Source organism: Lygodium microphyllum, chromosome 1, assembly GCF_053477565.2.
Source record: "Lygodium microphyllum isolate KBCC chromosome 1, Lygodium_microphyllum_v1.1.10, whole genome shotgun sequence".
Taxonomy (NCBI): Eukaryota; Viridiplantae; Streptophyta; class Polypodiopsida; order Schizaeales; family Lygodiaceae; genus Lygodium; species Lygodium microphyllum.
The window spans coordinates 175,085,618-175,100,674 of record NC_141135.1 but is presented as its reverse complement, the minus strand read 5'-3'; the positions used below and the strand labels follow the sequence as shown (position 1 = coordinate 175,100,674).

General features: G+C 41.0%; 1 protein-coding gene across 1 annotated transcript; it reads right to left on the bottom strand.

Annotated features, from left to right (window-relative positions):
• Positions 1-10,187: 10,187 nt before the first annotated feature.
• On the bottom strand, positions 10,188-13,732 carry LOC148041993 (jasmonoyl--L-amino acid synthetase JAR4-like). The gene is made up of 4 exons (XM_087688933.1): positions 13,114-13,732; positions 12,761-12,862; positions 11,343-12,154; positions 10,188-10,822 (listed from the first exon to the last, which is right to left on the bottom strand). The coding sequence occupies exons 1-4, from the start codon at positions 13,617-13,619 to the stop codon at positions 10,188-10,190; spliced, it is 2,055 nt and encodes a 684-aa protein (XP_087545059.1). The 5' UTR covers positions 13,620-13,732.
• Positions 13,733-15,057: the final 1,325 nt, after the last annotated feature.

The following is a 15,057-nucleotide window of genomic DNA, read 5'->3' as shown; positions in this document are numbered from 1 at the left end:
TATAGATGCAAAATTCACGTCTATTTACACGCTCTTTTACACGCACATATAGACGCAATGATAGACGTGCCTGACTTTGCGCGTCTATGGCTCTTTTCTGTTGTAGTGTACGGTTCCAAAGAAAAATGGTACTCTCCGATTTATACAGGACATGCAGCCAGTAAACAGAGTTACTGTCAGGAATGTTGGTATAGGTCTAGTTATGGATGAGTTTACAGAAGCATTTGTTGGACGTGCCATCTATTCTTTAGGTGACTTGTATTCAGGATATGATCAGTTTCAGTTGGCCTTGGAAAGCAAGGACATAACTACTATGAGAACTCCTATTGGGCTTGTTAGGATGTGTACCTTACCTCAAGGTGCCACTAATTTTGTTGCACATATGATGAATGCCATGCATAAGGTCCTTCGTGAGTCTATACCTTAGCTTACCATGGCTTTCTTGGATGATGTGCCCATTAAGGGGTGTGTAGAAGAAGAGAAGAATGAGAATCTAAATAAGCAGGGATGCAGATACTTTGTAGCTGATCATATTTCAGCTTGTGAAAAGATTTTGGCCAGGTTAGAATAAGTGAACTTGACACTATCAAGGCAGAAATTTGTTTTTGGAGTAAATGAGGTTACCATTGTTGGACATATGTGTGGGTATTATGGCAGGAAACTCACCTGTGAAGGTGGACGCTATAGGAAAGATTACGGAATATTATTCTACCACTTCAGAGGTACGGAGATTCATTGGAGCCTGTGTGTTTTACATGATTTGGATACCCCATTTTGCACACATAGCAGATTGTTTATATCAGCTGCTTCCAAAGGGGCAAAAATTTTATATGGATGAGAGCCATACTAGAGCCATGCGAAAATTGAAGAAGTTATTGCAAATTGCTCCTACTCTCAGGAAAGCTGATTATAATTGCAGAAGGCCTATTGTATTGATAGTTGACACTAGTCCGATTGGCATACGTTGGGCTGTGGATCAAGATAATGCAGATGGAAATAGGTACGCTATTTGGTTTGGGGCGAAAATCCTAAACGAGAGACGGAGGAGGTATCCTCAAATCAAGAGGGAATTACTGGGAATTATTACGGCTCTCAAATGTGACAAGGAGTATTTTATTGGAGCCCCAGTTGTGGTAGAGATAGATTGCTTGCCATTGATAGGTATGATTACAAGCTGTTCTACTCCGGATATAGCTATGTTGAGAAGTTATTAAATCCAGAATTTAAACACATAGTAGGGAAGGATAATCCAGTGGTGGATATGCTGTCTAGAGCCAGATATGATGATGAGGAGACACTACTTGCAGAAGAGGATGATTGAGAAATTTCAGTCGCTATGGTTGATCATGTTTGCCATGTCTATGATATTGTGGCTTTCATAGAAGAACTCTATGTTGGAGATTGGTTGCAGATTGGCAAGTACCTTAGTACACTAAGCAAAATAGATGAATGGAAAGATGAAGAGTTCAAGAAGATCAGAAGAAAAGCCTATGGTTATTTTCTCAAGGACAGATTTCTTTGGAAGCACCCGAAGAAAAGAGGTGGATTACCCTTGCGGGTTGCCTACGATAAAGAGACCCAGTTACATGTGATGAGAGAGTTTCATGAGAGTCCTTGGGCTGGTCATAGAGGAGTGTGGGCTACTTATGAGAAAATCAAGGAAAAATATCTGTGGAAAGGCATGTACAGAGATGTTTCTCGCTTTGTAGAGACTTCCAGAGACTGTCAGATATATTCCGTAGTGCGTCATCGAGATGAGCTTCATCTAACCTATCCGCTATGAATTCATTTTAAGTCGGTAGTTGACTTGGTTATTATGCCGATGGGTCTATGGCAGATGAGATATATTGTTTTGGCTAGAGAGGATCTTAGCAATCATGTTGAGGACAGACCCTTGAGAATGAAGACCACTAGTGCAGTGTGTAAGTTCTTATTGGAAGAAATTTTTTGCAGGTATGGCTATGAGGGTAAGATCACTACAAATCGCGGTGAATTAGATGCAAATGAAGCTAGGGAGTTTTTTTCTCAACTAGGAATCAACTTGGCTCTAACCACAGCATACAATTCAGAGGGAAATGGAAAGAGTGAAAGAGGGCATCCGCCGATAATGAAAGCATTAGCCAAAGCATGTAGAGGACAGATTGGATAATGGCCGAGACTTCTACCATTTTCTTTGGGGCTGATCGTACGACTCACAATGTTACCATAGGATATATGCCCGCACAGTTGATGTATGGTCAGAAACCGATTATGCCGACTGAGACTTGTGCTTTGACTTGGTCAGTTTTACCTTGGTAGGAGGATTTGACGAGAGAGAAGCTCTCAGCTCTTCGGATCCAGCAGTTGGAGAGAAGACCAAAGGATATTCAGCTAGCTATTGATAGGTTGAAGGTTGCTAGACTTAGAAATAAGGACAGGTTTGACAGCAGGCATTGCTTGTGGCCTAGAGCAATAGAAGAGGGAGACTGGGTATTAGTCTTTGATAGCAGCCTTGAAAATCAGCATATTGCACTTCGAAAGATGGTTTGGACCGTACAAGGTCAGACATGTCTTTAACAATGCAACATATGAGCTGATAGAATTGGATGAGATAGTGCTTAGAGTGCCCATTGCGGGAAAAAGAATCAAGATTTTCGAGAAAAGAGATGATGAGGATTATGCATTGGAAGAATTTGCAAGAGAAGAGCAACGAGAAGAAACTCCAGTAGAGGAGATAGATGATATGATACATAACCTTGCTGATATACCGAAAATAGACAATGAAGAGATTGATCTGTACGTAGATCTTGACAATAATGATCATGGTAGTTGGCCCATCCGGAGGATGGGCAGGATTAGAGGGGGTGGATGTTGTACTGCTATGTATCCGAGGTGTGGAATCCACCAAAAAGTTTGTGTGTGTGAAATTTGTTAGTTTGTGCATACTTAGTCGTTGTGTTTGCATTTTGTTTTGTGTGGGCTGGGAGAACTGGAATTTATAAGAACAAGGAGTGCACATAGTTGATTGCCAAACTTTCATTATACTGTTTCCTTGGAGATTGTAGTTGTAACTCCTTGTATGAGTTGTGTGAAATGTTACGGCTTCTGTTGAAGAAGCAGGTGGTTGAAAAATCGGAGCGCAAGCTACTGTAAAAGCAGGCACAACAAAAGCTATTGGGTTTTGTGAAGTCCTCCTTGGACATAGTTGTGGCTAGTTGGCTCCCAAGAAAGTCACCCCACAAGTGACTGGAGCATTTGGTGTAGTCTCATCTTTGATATCATGCTTTCGGTTACTGCCTTCATCATCATTGAATTCCAAGACGAAGTAAACAAAACTACTCATAAAGGAGGCACTTCAAGCCTTGGAACCGTTTTGTAACTGTGCCCTAGCTGTGGATGATGACCACCCTCTCAAGCTTATTTTACCTTCCATACTATATGGCTTTTCAGATCCTATATAAAGTTTACTGTTCATATTCAACAAAGCAGTCTGAAGCACCAAAATCTGTTTAGGTGTGGGCATAAACTGCGATTAGCAACTGTATCTCTTCGATTTCAGTACCAAGTGTATGCCTAATGATGCAAGGCTAGCTTGCTGGTGAGTTTAGCTTCACCGCGTAAATACAATAGTTCTGGCTACCAATGTAATCTTGGCACTACTACCATATTATGGACTATTTAGAAGGCTTACGTGAAAGGAAAGACAAAATATTTTCTGTCATTGTTTCTGATGCAAGATAAAAAGAAAAAGCTGCGTGTTGTATAAAAAAGAAGCACACTAGAAAAACTGCACAGAGGAAGAAAAAGCTCTGTTTGCTGGTTTGCCTTCGTCCATCGTTGATATACAGATCAGTGTGATAGTACATCAATCATGGAACAGAAAGAATGGAAGATAGAAAAGGATGAGATAGACTGTCAACCTCCTCAAGGACTTGTATTCTGCACCAATAATTGTGGGTTTTTTGGGAGTGCTAGCACTATGAACCTTTGCTCACAGTGTTATGGAGCAGCTGTACTGAAGCGAGCTAAGGCATCAGAAGCTACAACAGCCATTTCAGTGGCCCATGCCAAGGAATTTACCCCACACGTGTGAAGTAAGCCTCGAATAGAGGCTTTTTATCCTAAGGCAGAAGCATTGACTTAGTCTGGGGAGAGGGAGAACTTGGACAGAGCCCTAACTCCTAGTCAAATGCCATCATAACCAAATAGGTTCTCTGTATGCAGTAAGTGAATTGGTCTTATAGGATTCAAGTGTCGATGTGGGAATGTGTTTTGCTCTCTCCATCGGTATAATGAGAACCACAACTGTCCCTATGATTATAGAGCTGCTGCATAAGAGGCCATAGCCAAGGCCGAATCCCTACTGAAATTGTTCACCAGTATTTTGAGCTTCAAACAAATCCAATTTTCTGATGGCTTCTTCAGTTTGGAGGTTTCAAAGAAAGGTTACTGGCTGTTGATATTTTCCTAACCAAGGTTGCAATCGAATGTGGTGTTGGCATATTCACTAAGACAGCAGCAGCTAAACTGGAGAGGCGCAGAGAAAATTTCTTCAAGGAACTGGATTTCGTTTTTGCTGATGTGGTGATGGCATTGATTGCAGACTTCATGTTGGTATGGCTACCTGCTCCAACAGTGTCATTATGGGCTTCAGGCTTACATGAAGGAGGACAATACAAAGAATAAAATGATAAGATAACTGTGGAGCTCGACTTGGTAGAGGAAGCCACAACAAACTTTCAAAAACTACTAATAGATGAAAATCAATTCGATCTTTACGAAATGGATATCTACTAAAGCCAAAGGAGAGACCACAAGGGTTGTTGCTCTGAAGAGCTACAGAGGCTAGACTTGTGGCAAAGAAATGTTCAACAGAAATCATTACTCTTTCAGGCCTGTCAAACTTACAAATGCTGCAAGAAGTAGAACTTCCGCCACCTGGTACTACAGTTGTGGTTATAATTGATCAGATATCAACATATTTGTTGCTTCAAGGTGTTGTGGATCCTGTTGCAGAACTTGCCAAACTTGTTAGAAAACGATAAGATTTACTACAGAAAAAGGATGGTTTGTCTAGGAAAATGGAGATCCCAGGTTACAAAGAGAAAGGGCCTTTGAAAATTCAGGAGAACTACAGTAAGGGGAGGATTGGATACAGGTGTTCTTCTGGAAATGATCTATGTCTCTAAAGAAGTAGGCAAGAAGATTGAATAGAAATGTTGTTACAACAGAGTTCAGCTCTTCTAATGTAAAAGAGGGAGTTGCTAAGCTAGAAAGTTGTTTGTCTCGTCAGTCTTCTAAAGAGTTGTTGGAATGTAAACATGAACCAATTTGCAACAAGAAAGAGAAATCAATTTTAAGTAAGAACAGCTCCCCTTCAAAGAAGTCAAGGCTTCGCAATTCTTTTGGGATAAATTCTGATGCAAGATCAGTCCAAATTAGCTGAAATCATGAGACTGCTAGTGGAGAACGTGTTGTGGAGGTTGCCACTGTAAGCTAATTTGGCTTTCTATTCTTCTTCAGTTATTGGAAGAAATAAAAACAGAGACTTGACATCATTTTCTCATCTTGCTTATTCGCTTGATTGATCTTCGATCTTGGAATTTCTCAAGGACCTCTGTGGTCACGACTTTGCTTTCGAAAACCCTTCGACATCGCCATGTGACATCTCAAGTACGTGTATTGGCAAATTCTGTATTGATCTTGAATGGACAAAAAAATTGAGTGGTTGACAAAACATCCTACCCTATTAAGACAGAGAAGCTTTTCACTTATGAGCCATGATCTTTGCATATGTAGGAAGAGTCTCACTATGATTCAATGATCCAAAGCCTTAAGCCTTATAGTCAGACATTCCATTTGTCAAGGTTTTACTTGAATTTTTAAAAAAGGTTGGGGTAGACTTTGTGTAGCAATTAGACTCACTCAGCATGGTTTTAATACTATTCACATCTCGAAGTTGTTCCCCACATGATCCCACATAGCTGCTGCTCATGGCGACATAAATACAGTTTTGGGAAAAATGACACAAGATGAATGGAGGATGGATCATTGCATAGAAAATCAGGCTCAATGAACAATATTCGCTAGTGAAGTGTAAAGTAGGGCTTACTTTCTATAACAATAGCCAAAACATGCATAGGGGACGATAGCAATGCCATGATTGCACGTGTTGGCCTACTGTGTGAGGATTTGGAATTGTACAATTCCATCCAACCAGAAGTTATGGTTCTGGATCCTGGATCATAGAATGTGGCATTTTACACAATAATAAAGTGATGATGTAATTGGTGATGATAAACATAAACAAAAATAAGGGATGCTTTTAAAGCTTCCGATTAGCACTCCAAACAGGAGAAAAAAACAGAATGATAATATTATCGCCATTGATTTCATGAGTAAGGAAGCTTTTCAAAAACTTATAGGGTGGTAAAAATTTATAAAAGAGGAGATGATTAACAAGCTCTAGAGGAGTGGAAGGGCAGATAAACATGGACAAGGAAGCTGTGAAAGTCAAATTTTGTGTGTTGATGTTGCGACAAAGTGGAATGAGGAAGCGAAAGGGCGAGACAAAGCTGCTGCAGAGGGAACAAACAAAAGGACGAAGACAAGGAAGAAGGGACGAAGAAGAAGCTGCAAATGAGGACTTGAAGGTGATAACGAGGCTACCAACGAAGCAGAAGGCATCAATGAGCATTGCTTGAGCGACTGCTAGATGGTGATGCAATAGAGGAGGAGAGTAGTTGCTACGACGAAGCCAAAGACAAAGGTGACAAAGCAACAGATGACGACGAAGCTGAAGGAGAAGTCGAGAGAGACAACCACATAAGAGAAGAACAAGAAGAGTGACAACATAGTAGGCCAACAGAAGAAGTTGTTATGAAGACAAAGCTTTGCATCATCAATGAAGATGACAAGCAAAAGGACGAGAAGACGGCAAACTAGGGAGGGCAAGCTATGAAGGCGAAGTCAGGAGAGGGTTTGCCACCTTGCAACTTAACGCATGTGCAAGTCTCTTATGAAAATTATTCTATTGAGAACCCATCGGCAGCAACAATCTCCCCAAGACTTGAAGCTAGCACTAAGCTCCACAAGGACTATAGCACCGTTGTTGCAACAAGATAGCAGAAAGGCATAATTTGCAAAAAGTCTGGTATAGTTACCGTGACACTAAATGCAAGAGCACCAAAGACTAAACTATCCAATTCGAAGATCTAGCCCTCCCAAAGTGCCCAAACATGCATTTTTGTTATGACAAATGCGAGTTTTTATTTTCATTTCTCCTTGATACAATTTCTTCTCTTGGATTGCGAATGCACACTTTCTTTCCTGACCTGTTAAGTTAGTGTTCCTTTGAACCTCAAACGACCTCTCTAGGAAGATTATTTCAGGATTTGGTCTTGGATTGTTGATTTATACTGAAGGGGAGCTATTTCTTTTTTTTTTCTGTGAGTCCAACTAACATTGTGGCCTTGCCTTCAATTCAACTCTGTCACTATCACTACAACAAAAAGGCTCCATAGACGCTCTTGTAGACGCAATATTTGAATTGTGTTTAAAAATATCGGGTGTGTTTATTACTGCGTCTACTAGTGCGTCTAAAATTTTGCGTCTACAAGCGCGCTTATAGTGAAAACTACATGCGCATATAGATGCGCATATACACACGCATATACATGTGCACATACATGCGCATTTACACACGCATATACATGCGCACATAGATGCGATTATAGACGCGAAAAATAGTGTATAAAAAAAAAACCTCAAAGGAGATGTGGTTGTTTAATGCGAGCACATCTACAGGCGCGTCTACTCTGTGGATCAGACGAACTCTTACACGCGCTAGGTCCACAAAACTCAAAAAAACCTAGGAGGTTTTATGGATCTTCAACACTTGCGCGTCTACGAGAGCATCTACTCTGTATATCAGACGCGCTTGTAGACATGAATTAACAGTGAAGCACAAAATAAAACTAGGAAAAGCAAGCAACAACTAACATACCCAAAGCTAAGAAGGAACCAAAATACAACTCAAAGTAAACACAGAGAGAGAGAGACAGACAGACAGAGAGAGAGGGAGAGAGAGAGAAGAGAATGACTCACCTTGAATATTTCTTGTGATGGGCAGCGACACAACGACAAACTCCTTCTTCTCCTCCATCTCCTTGCTTTTTGGTTGTTCTCCTCGTCGCAACAAACATACCAAAAGCTAAGAAGGTAGCAAAATACAACTCAAAGCAAAGATAGAGAGAGAAAGGGAGAGAGAGGGAGGGAGGGAGGAGAGGGAGAGAGAGAGAGAGAGAGTGAGTGAGTGAGAGAGACAAGAAGAAGGACTCACCTTGAATCGGTGTTGTGATGGGCGGCGACAGGGCTACAAACTCCTTCTCCTCCCTCTCCTTTCTCTTTGCCTCTTGCTTCCTCCTCTGTTTACCCTTTCTTCTTTGCCTCTTCCTTTCTCCTCTCTTTGTGTCGTGCGCCTGTCAAAAAAACCCAAAAGAAACGCAAGACGGGACTACTTTGAAAAGAATGACACACCAGCAATATTTTTTAAAATTTTTTAAAATTTTAGTGGGCGTCTATGCGCGCGTGTATATAGAGCACGAATTGCTTATAGACGCGCTTATATATGCACAGTTAAACGCACTTATAGATGCGCATATACACGCGCTTATAGATGCGCATATACACGCGCTTATAGATGCGCATATACATGCGCACATAGATGCGATTTCACCTGCAAATTAGACGCAAACATAGACGCGCAATTGCGTCTATATTTTTCAAAAAAATTTAAAATTTTAGTGCGCGTCTGTGTGCGCGTCTATAACTGCTACTTGTTGTAGTGTACGCATCTGAAAACGTGTCTATATTCGGGTCTATTTGCGCAGATATATAGACGTAAAATTCACATCTATTTACATGCTCTTTTACACACACATACAGACGCGATGATAGATGCGCCTGACTTTGCGCATCTAACGTGCGCGTCTATGCCTCGTTTCTATTGTAGTGTATGGTGATGAAGATGTCTCACAAGTTTGAATTTAAGATGCCTCCAGAGTGAAAATACTCCAAGATTTGGTCTTTATTTATCCACTATCAAGGTTAAATTCCGTGTGAGAAGTCTTGATCCGTTGAGCATAATTACAAAAGCAGCTCGTAAGAAGGAAAGGTGATCTCTCTGCCTTTAGTTTGCTCCCAATCATTATCAACAACAATCAAAACAACTTCTTTATTATGGTCTTCAATATGTACAACAAGTATGCTCCATGAAATTATCTTGATTTGAGTACTCATGATCCATTATTTTCATCTCGCTTAGCGTCCTTGTGACAAGCCACATTCATGAACCCCCGCGTAAATCTCGTTCAACAATGTCTATCTCTAGTAGACCGTCTCACGGCAAGCTTCTAATTCAACAAACTTATTGTTTTTACTTGCACTGATTTGAGTGTATTAACATATCATAAGCTTCTTATGGTCATGCATCAGAATGACCATTCAGGATATGCACATATTAACTAATTTTACATGCATAGATTTGAGCGTAGTAACCATCTTCAGAACCTTGTAATGGTCATGCATAACAATGACCCTGAATAAGAATTTCAATTTCTTTAAGTAACTAGATAATACCACCTAAGGACGAGCTTTTGACTCATTAGAGGATATACTTATGATGCTATGCATCACAACATGGGTTTAACTTTTAAATTTTTTACACATAGAGCAAACAATTCATAAAGAATTGTGTTACTAATTGTGAAGTCATGATAGCACATTCATGATGAAGACTTTTAGGAAATAATGTTTGTAGTGAAAACTACATTGGTTAACTTGGTCATCATTGCAATAACCATGTAAACTAAGTGAGATCAAATTTCTAGGCTTCCTTGAAAGAAAACTAATATTGCACTATGGGTTTGAATGTTCGACACATTGCATACTATACAATGATGAATCTAGTTATGTTAATGGAATGTGGTAGAGCTAAAATGTCTACTTGATGTGTTTTTTAGAAGAAATGAAAGGACGTCTTTTGAGACAATACAATGAGGGGTTTGTATTGTGTTATTGCACCTCATTTGAGACAATACAATAACCATGTACACTAAGTGAGATGAAATTTGTAGGTTTCCTTGAAACAAAACTAATATTTGAATGTTGGACACATTCCATACTGTACAATAATAAGTCTAGTTATGTTAATGGAATGTGGCCGAGCTAAAATGTCTACTTGATGTGTTTTTTAGAAGAAATGAAAGGACATCTTTTGAGACAATACAACGAGGGATTTTGTATTGTGTTATTGCAGCTCCTTTGATGGCCATATATCGATCAAGGAGCCTTGAGAAAGTTCCCTGTCGTAGAACACATAATTCTAATGCCTCTATGCTCTTCATTCTTCTTGAAGTGACATAGCCAGGTTCAATGAAGGAGCTATCCATTATGGTGGCACATTCATCAAACCAAGTTGATTGGACATTGTGTTCTTGGTTAGGAGTCTTGTTGAATAGTGTATTTTGGATGTTGTTATGATTATTAAGAGGATAGAGTGGCTTGCGTTGTGAACCTTGGACCTCCCAAAAGATTATATAATGGCCTGGTGCTTCCTTTTGATCAGCATAACTTGAATAATCTAATATATCCATGGTTTGTCCACTTAATACAACCAATCTAGTAGCTGCCTTTTTCATCACTATCTTCAAATCCTTTTCGGTGACCTTGTCAATGTTGACACTTAAGACCACATTTCTTCTACGCACATAGCTAAATTGGGGTGATTGGTTGAAGAAGCCGGTCACCCTAAGGACATCACCTAGCTTGTATCGATAGAGACCTATAAAAACAAGCACATAAACTAAATGTTAGAGCATGTAACAAAAGTTATATCCAAAGACTATGGTCTACGCTAAGATTAATTAAGGTGTGTAGTTGTGCAATGCCAAGAAATCATGGGATGTTGATCATGGGATGGTTCTACAATCTATTAAGATGTTATTTTTTGTCCCACTTGAAAGAAGGAAGACAAATGGGTAGTGTTTGTAAAACACCAATATCTTTTTTGTCTGTATCGACTACAATGCTCACAAAAAATCAAGGTCTAATGAACTATGAATTGCCAAAATTTCTATAAAACCTTCAAAATTTAAAGAAAAACATTTAAAACTTCAGACTTTGTAATCTTTGACTTACATGAACCTTCAAATTTTGAATTCTTTAGCTATAAAACTGAGAGCATAGTTACATGTAAATATATCATTCAAAAATCCTTCCAAAATTTGAGGTTTTTGTATGTGCTGCCGATAGTGATACCAAAAATGTTCTTTGTGAAGATTGAAAAAGGGTGGCATGTATACCTCCAGTAGTAGTCATGACGATTTCATACTCTTGACCCACTTTCACGTCAGTTAAGCAAACCGGCTCGACGCCCTCGTAACGATGGGGCCTTGACAAAGGTATGAACTCAAAATAAGCCAGGCTGGGGATGACTGTGAAAGAGACGTCGGAAGGGCTAGACGTAGGGTCCAGGTTAACGCCGACCCAGCCCTCCGAGGCACCGTAGTCAGCACTGACCACGGGAATCTCGGAGCCCGCGAAGTGCCGCAGTCGGTCCACGTAAGGTTCCATGGCTCCCGTGTTGATGGACAGCAGATACTTACACCGTGGCCACAGGCTGCGCACAGCCCCGAGCCAACACGTGTCAGCGCTCTCGGCTCTGGAGCATATCTCGCTGAGACGCGCCGCGAGCTCCGGGTTGGGCACAAGCAAGCCGGATACCGCCACTCTGAGTGACGGATCGGTGACGATGGAAGGGCTGAGCTGACCGCACCTTATGTCGTCGCAGAGGTCTCGCCATTGCCTCTCTAGTGAGCGGAAGGCCTCCAGGAGCGTGTAGACGAAGACGGCGCTGATGATCTCGACCTGGTGCCTTTGCAGGAGGCCGCACAGCAGGTGGCAGTACATGGCCTGGCGGCAGTCCGATGCCAGCACAACTTCCTGAGGACTGCATGGTCGGGCCTTGTTGCACATGAGCTGTCGTTGCTTGAATGCGTCGCCTCTTATGAGATGTGTCGTCCCAGTTCCGGCTCTCAGGCCGCCCTCGGTGGTGAAGAACTTGCCGCAGAAGGTGAACTCCAATATGCGTGCATCGGGAGAGAGCGGATACACCCTGCAGAGACAGGTCATAAGATCCTTAGTAGGGAAATAAATATACATGAAGAAGAGAGCATGAGACCTCACGCGATTGGAGCATTGCTTGTTAAAGGAATTTTCAACTATCTTCTTATGCTGATTCAAAAAGTTCAGCTGACTCCAGCTAACTAATTGGGATTATTGTTTGAAGCTTTGACGAGCAAGACCAACAAGCATTCGTTCAGCATATTTCTCTGGTCGACGTTTATTTTACAAACAGCGATTTTCTACTCAATCAGCAATTTAACCTGAGAAATACAAAGTAAATACTTGTTGAGGATATAAGCAGAGCTTAGGGTGAAGAGCTCCAGCTACGAGTAAGACTCAATTGGGGGTCGTGCTCGTCGTAATTATGCATGCCTTCATGTTTACTTACCGCTCTCGCAGTAGGCCGCAGCGATTACTTGAGCTTACTTAATGGGCAGTGCTGATATATCATTACTAGTATTTGTCTAACAAGTCAGCAAATCAAGGTGAGCTGTATTACAGTCGATGTGTCTAATATTAGGCCGAGCTTAGGTATTGCGCGTGGTGCTGGAGCTAAGATAATTACGCATGCCTTCATGTTGGCATCTTTACTTACCGCTCTCTGTAGGCCGCAGCAATACTGGCAACCTCAAGCGTGCCCTTCTTCAAGCCTTCGTAATAGGGGATGTACTTCTCACGGCCATCCGTAGTTCCGGAGCTGCAGTGTAATCAAAGCACACGATTCAGCACGCGCGCAATGCTTATTTCTTAATAAGAAAAAGTTGTCGACTTGAGCCATGCAAGAAAAGTTTAAAGAGAACTTTAGCTCGAAGAAGTGCATGTTGTATTCTGTCAGAAAAGTGTACAGAGAACTCTATAAGCATAAATGAGTGCATATATAGGATCATATGCTCAGATGCTGAAGAATACCTGCTGAATCTGAGGGCGTACTGCAATAAATAATATTACCTTAGAGACATGGCGTCTATGGGAGCTCCCGTAAGGATCGCCGACCGATCCCCGTTGACGATCCTGTCGATGAAGGGCTTAACGTCTGCATGCGTGACCAGTGGCACCAGGCGCTTGAAGGAGGCCACGTCGACCTTCTGCCCCGGGCGGAGGCCGCAGTTGCGCAGATACTCGCAGGATACGTTAGCCTCCAGGATTTTCTGCAGGACCCTCTTCTGAACCACCCCTGCATTTCGGGTCATGGCCTCGAAGCGACAGATGGCGGACTCCTTGCTCCTTAAGTTAAGAGATTGATCGGTGGGTAAGTTAGATACAGCAGAAGCAGGAAGCACACTTTTATTCCTATCATGATCGGCCGGCCGCGGGATCTTGCGATGAAGATGCAGGAGCTCGCGGTCACTATCATATGAATGGCCATCATCTGGTTTCATCTTGTTGGTATCGTTAAGGTGGTAACGGACAGCTGGGTCGAATGTAGCGACGTCGGGCACCAGGGGCGCAGGCATTGTTTATGCTGTGAATCAGCGAGATGACACGGAATAGAAAAGCACGTTCTTGGAATTGTAAGACGATGACACGGAACAGGAAGAAGCTCTTTCTTGCAAAGCTGTCTGTGAGCTGGGAGCTGAGACGATGAGGTGAGATCGGAGTGATATGATGTCTCTGATTATATACAAGATCTAGGCTGAGCACATGGCAGCCGTCAGCAGTCCATTACGGGCTGCCACTGATCAATAGTGTCAAAACGACCCTCCAATAGTCAGCTCACCGGCCATTTCGTATGATAAACTAGTGCGGCTGCCTGCATCGCCAAAGGGACCCTGCTGGACAGAGAGAGAGAGAGAGAGAGATGGCTATAGATTAATTACCCATCTCATAGACAATGAGCCGCACTGAGCTGCACTGTGACGCACCGACCTGTCGGCTTCAACGAACGGCAAAGCCCCTGTTGGGACTCCTCTTAGTCCTTTGCCTACGGAGAATTCAATCTACTTTTCAATATTGCCGGTAGCTTATTAGGAAAAGGCAGTTCTCATTTATGGATACGTGGAAAAAAGATGATCATTGGTCTTCTCCATGGGCATTACTTTCCTAGAAAATTTTAGGGGAAGGAGAACTTGTGGGACCAGGGCTCGATTCTCAAGGGTGGCTGAACTTTTCCTTACAAATATTCTCAAATTGAAACTTTCTCTAAAAGGGTAAACCCTTTTTAAGAGTAGCCTTGTTGTAGCAAAAAAGCCACTTTTGTAGCAATATGGGCCCTCCAATTTCTCAATCAAAGAGAATGATTAAGAGAAAATAGTTTCAAGGAGATGTAATCAACACAAGAGAGTATCAAAATAAATAGAAATGCTCTACATAAGCTAGGAACTATATATTTTTATGCCCATCCTTGAGACCACTTTCACAAAAAGTGAAAAACTTTTAGTGCTTCTAATCAAAACCACATCAAAACTTTCTTTATCAAGCTAAAACTTTCATGAAAAATAGATTGATACATATTGCATGCATTCCCATTAAAAGAATTGCATTAGATAAAAATTGTTAATTTTTTAAAAATAGAGGCACCAAATAACATTATTGAGTGTTGTTCTGATAAATTTTCATGCACTTTTGAACATCTACTTTTGAAAAAAAAATCCACCCGAAACTTATTTTAAATATTTCATTATTTTATCTTAAAATACTAATAGCAAAAATAGAAATCTTGAACTCAAAATTAAAAATCAATCTTTTATTAATTTACATATAATATTCATTTTTATAACTATAAATTTTGTATAATTCAAGGTATTAAACCCTCTCCTTTATATTTTGAAGGTTCTTTTAGAAATTCTTACAAAAATTTTCACATTTGACTGTGATTTTTTTAGGATTATTATTATTTTTAAAAAATCCACAAACCAAGGGAGTTAAACTGACAGGCTATGGTATGAGGACTTT

Coding starts and splice junctions, on each gene's coding strand:
- LOC148041993 (XM_087688933.1), bottom strand. CDS start 13,619: ATGCCTGCGCCCCTGGTGCCCGACGTCGCTACATTCGACCCAGCTGTC. Junction 12,863..13,113: donor ATAGACGCCATGTCTCTAAG/GTAATATTATTT, acceptor ATTACACTGCAG/CTCCGGAACTACGGATGGCC. Junction 10,823..11,342: donor CGTCATGACTACTACTGGAG/GTATACATGCCA, acceptor TTGTTTTTATAG/GTCTCTATCGATACAAGCTA.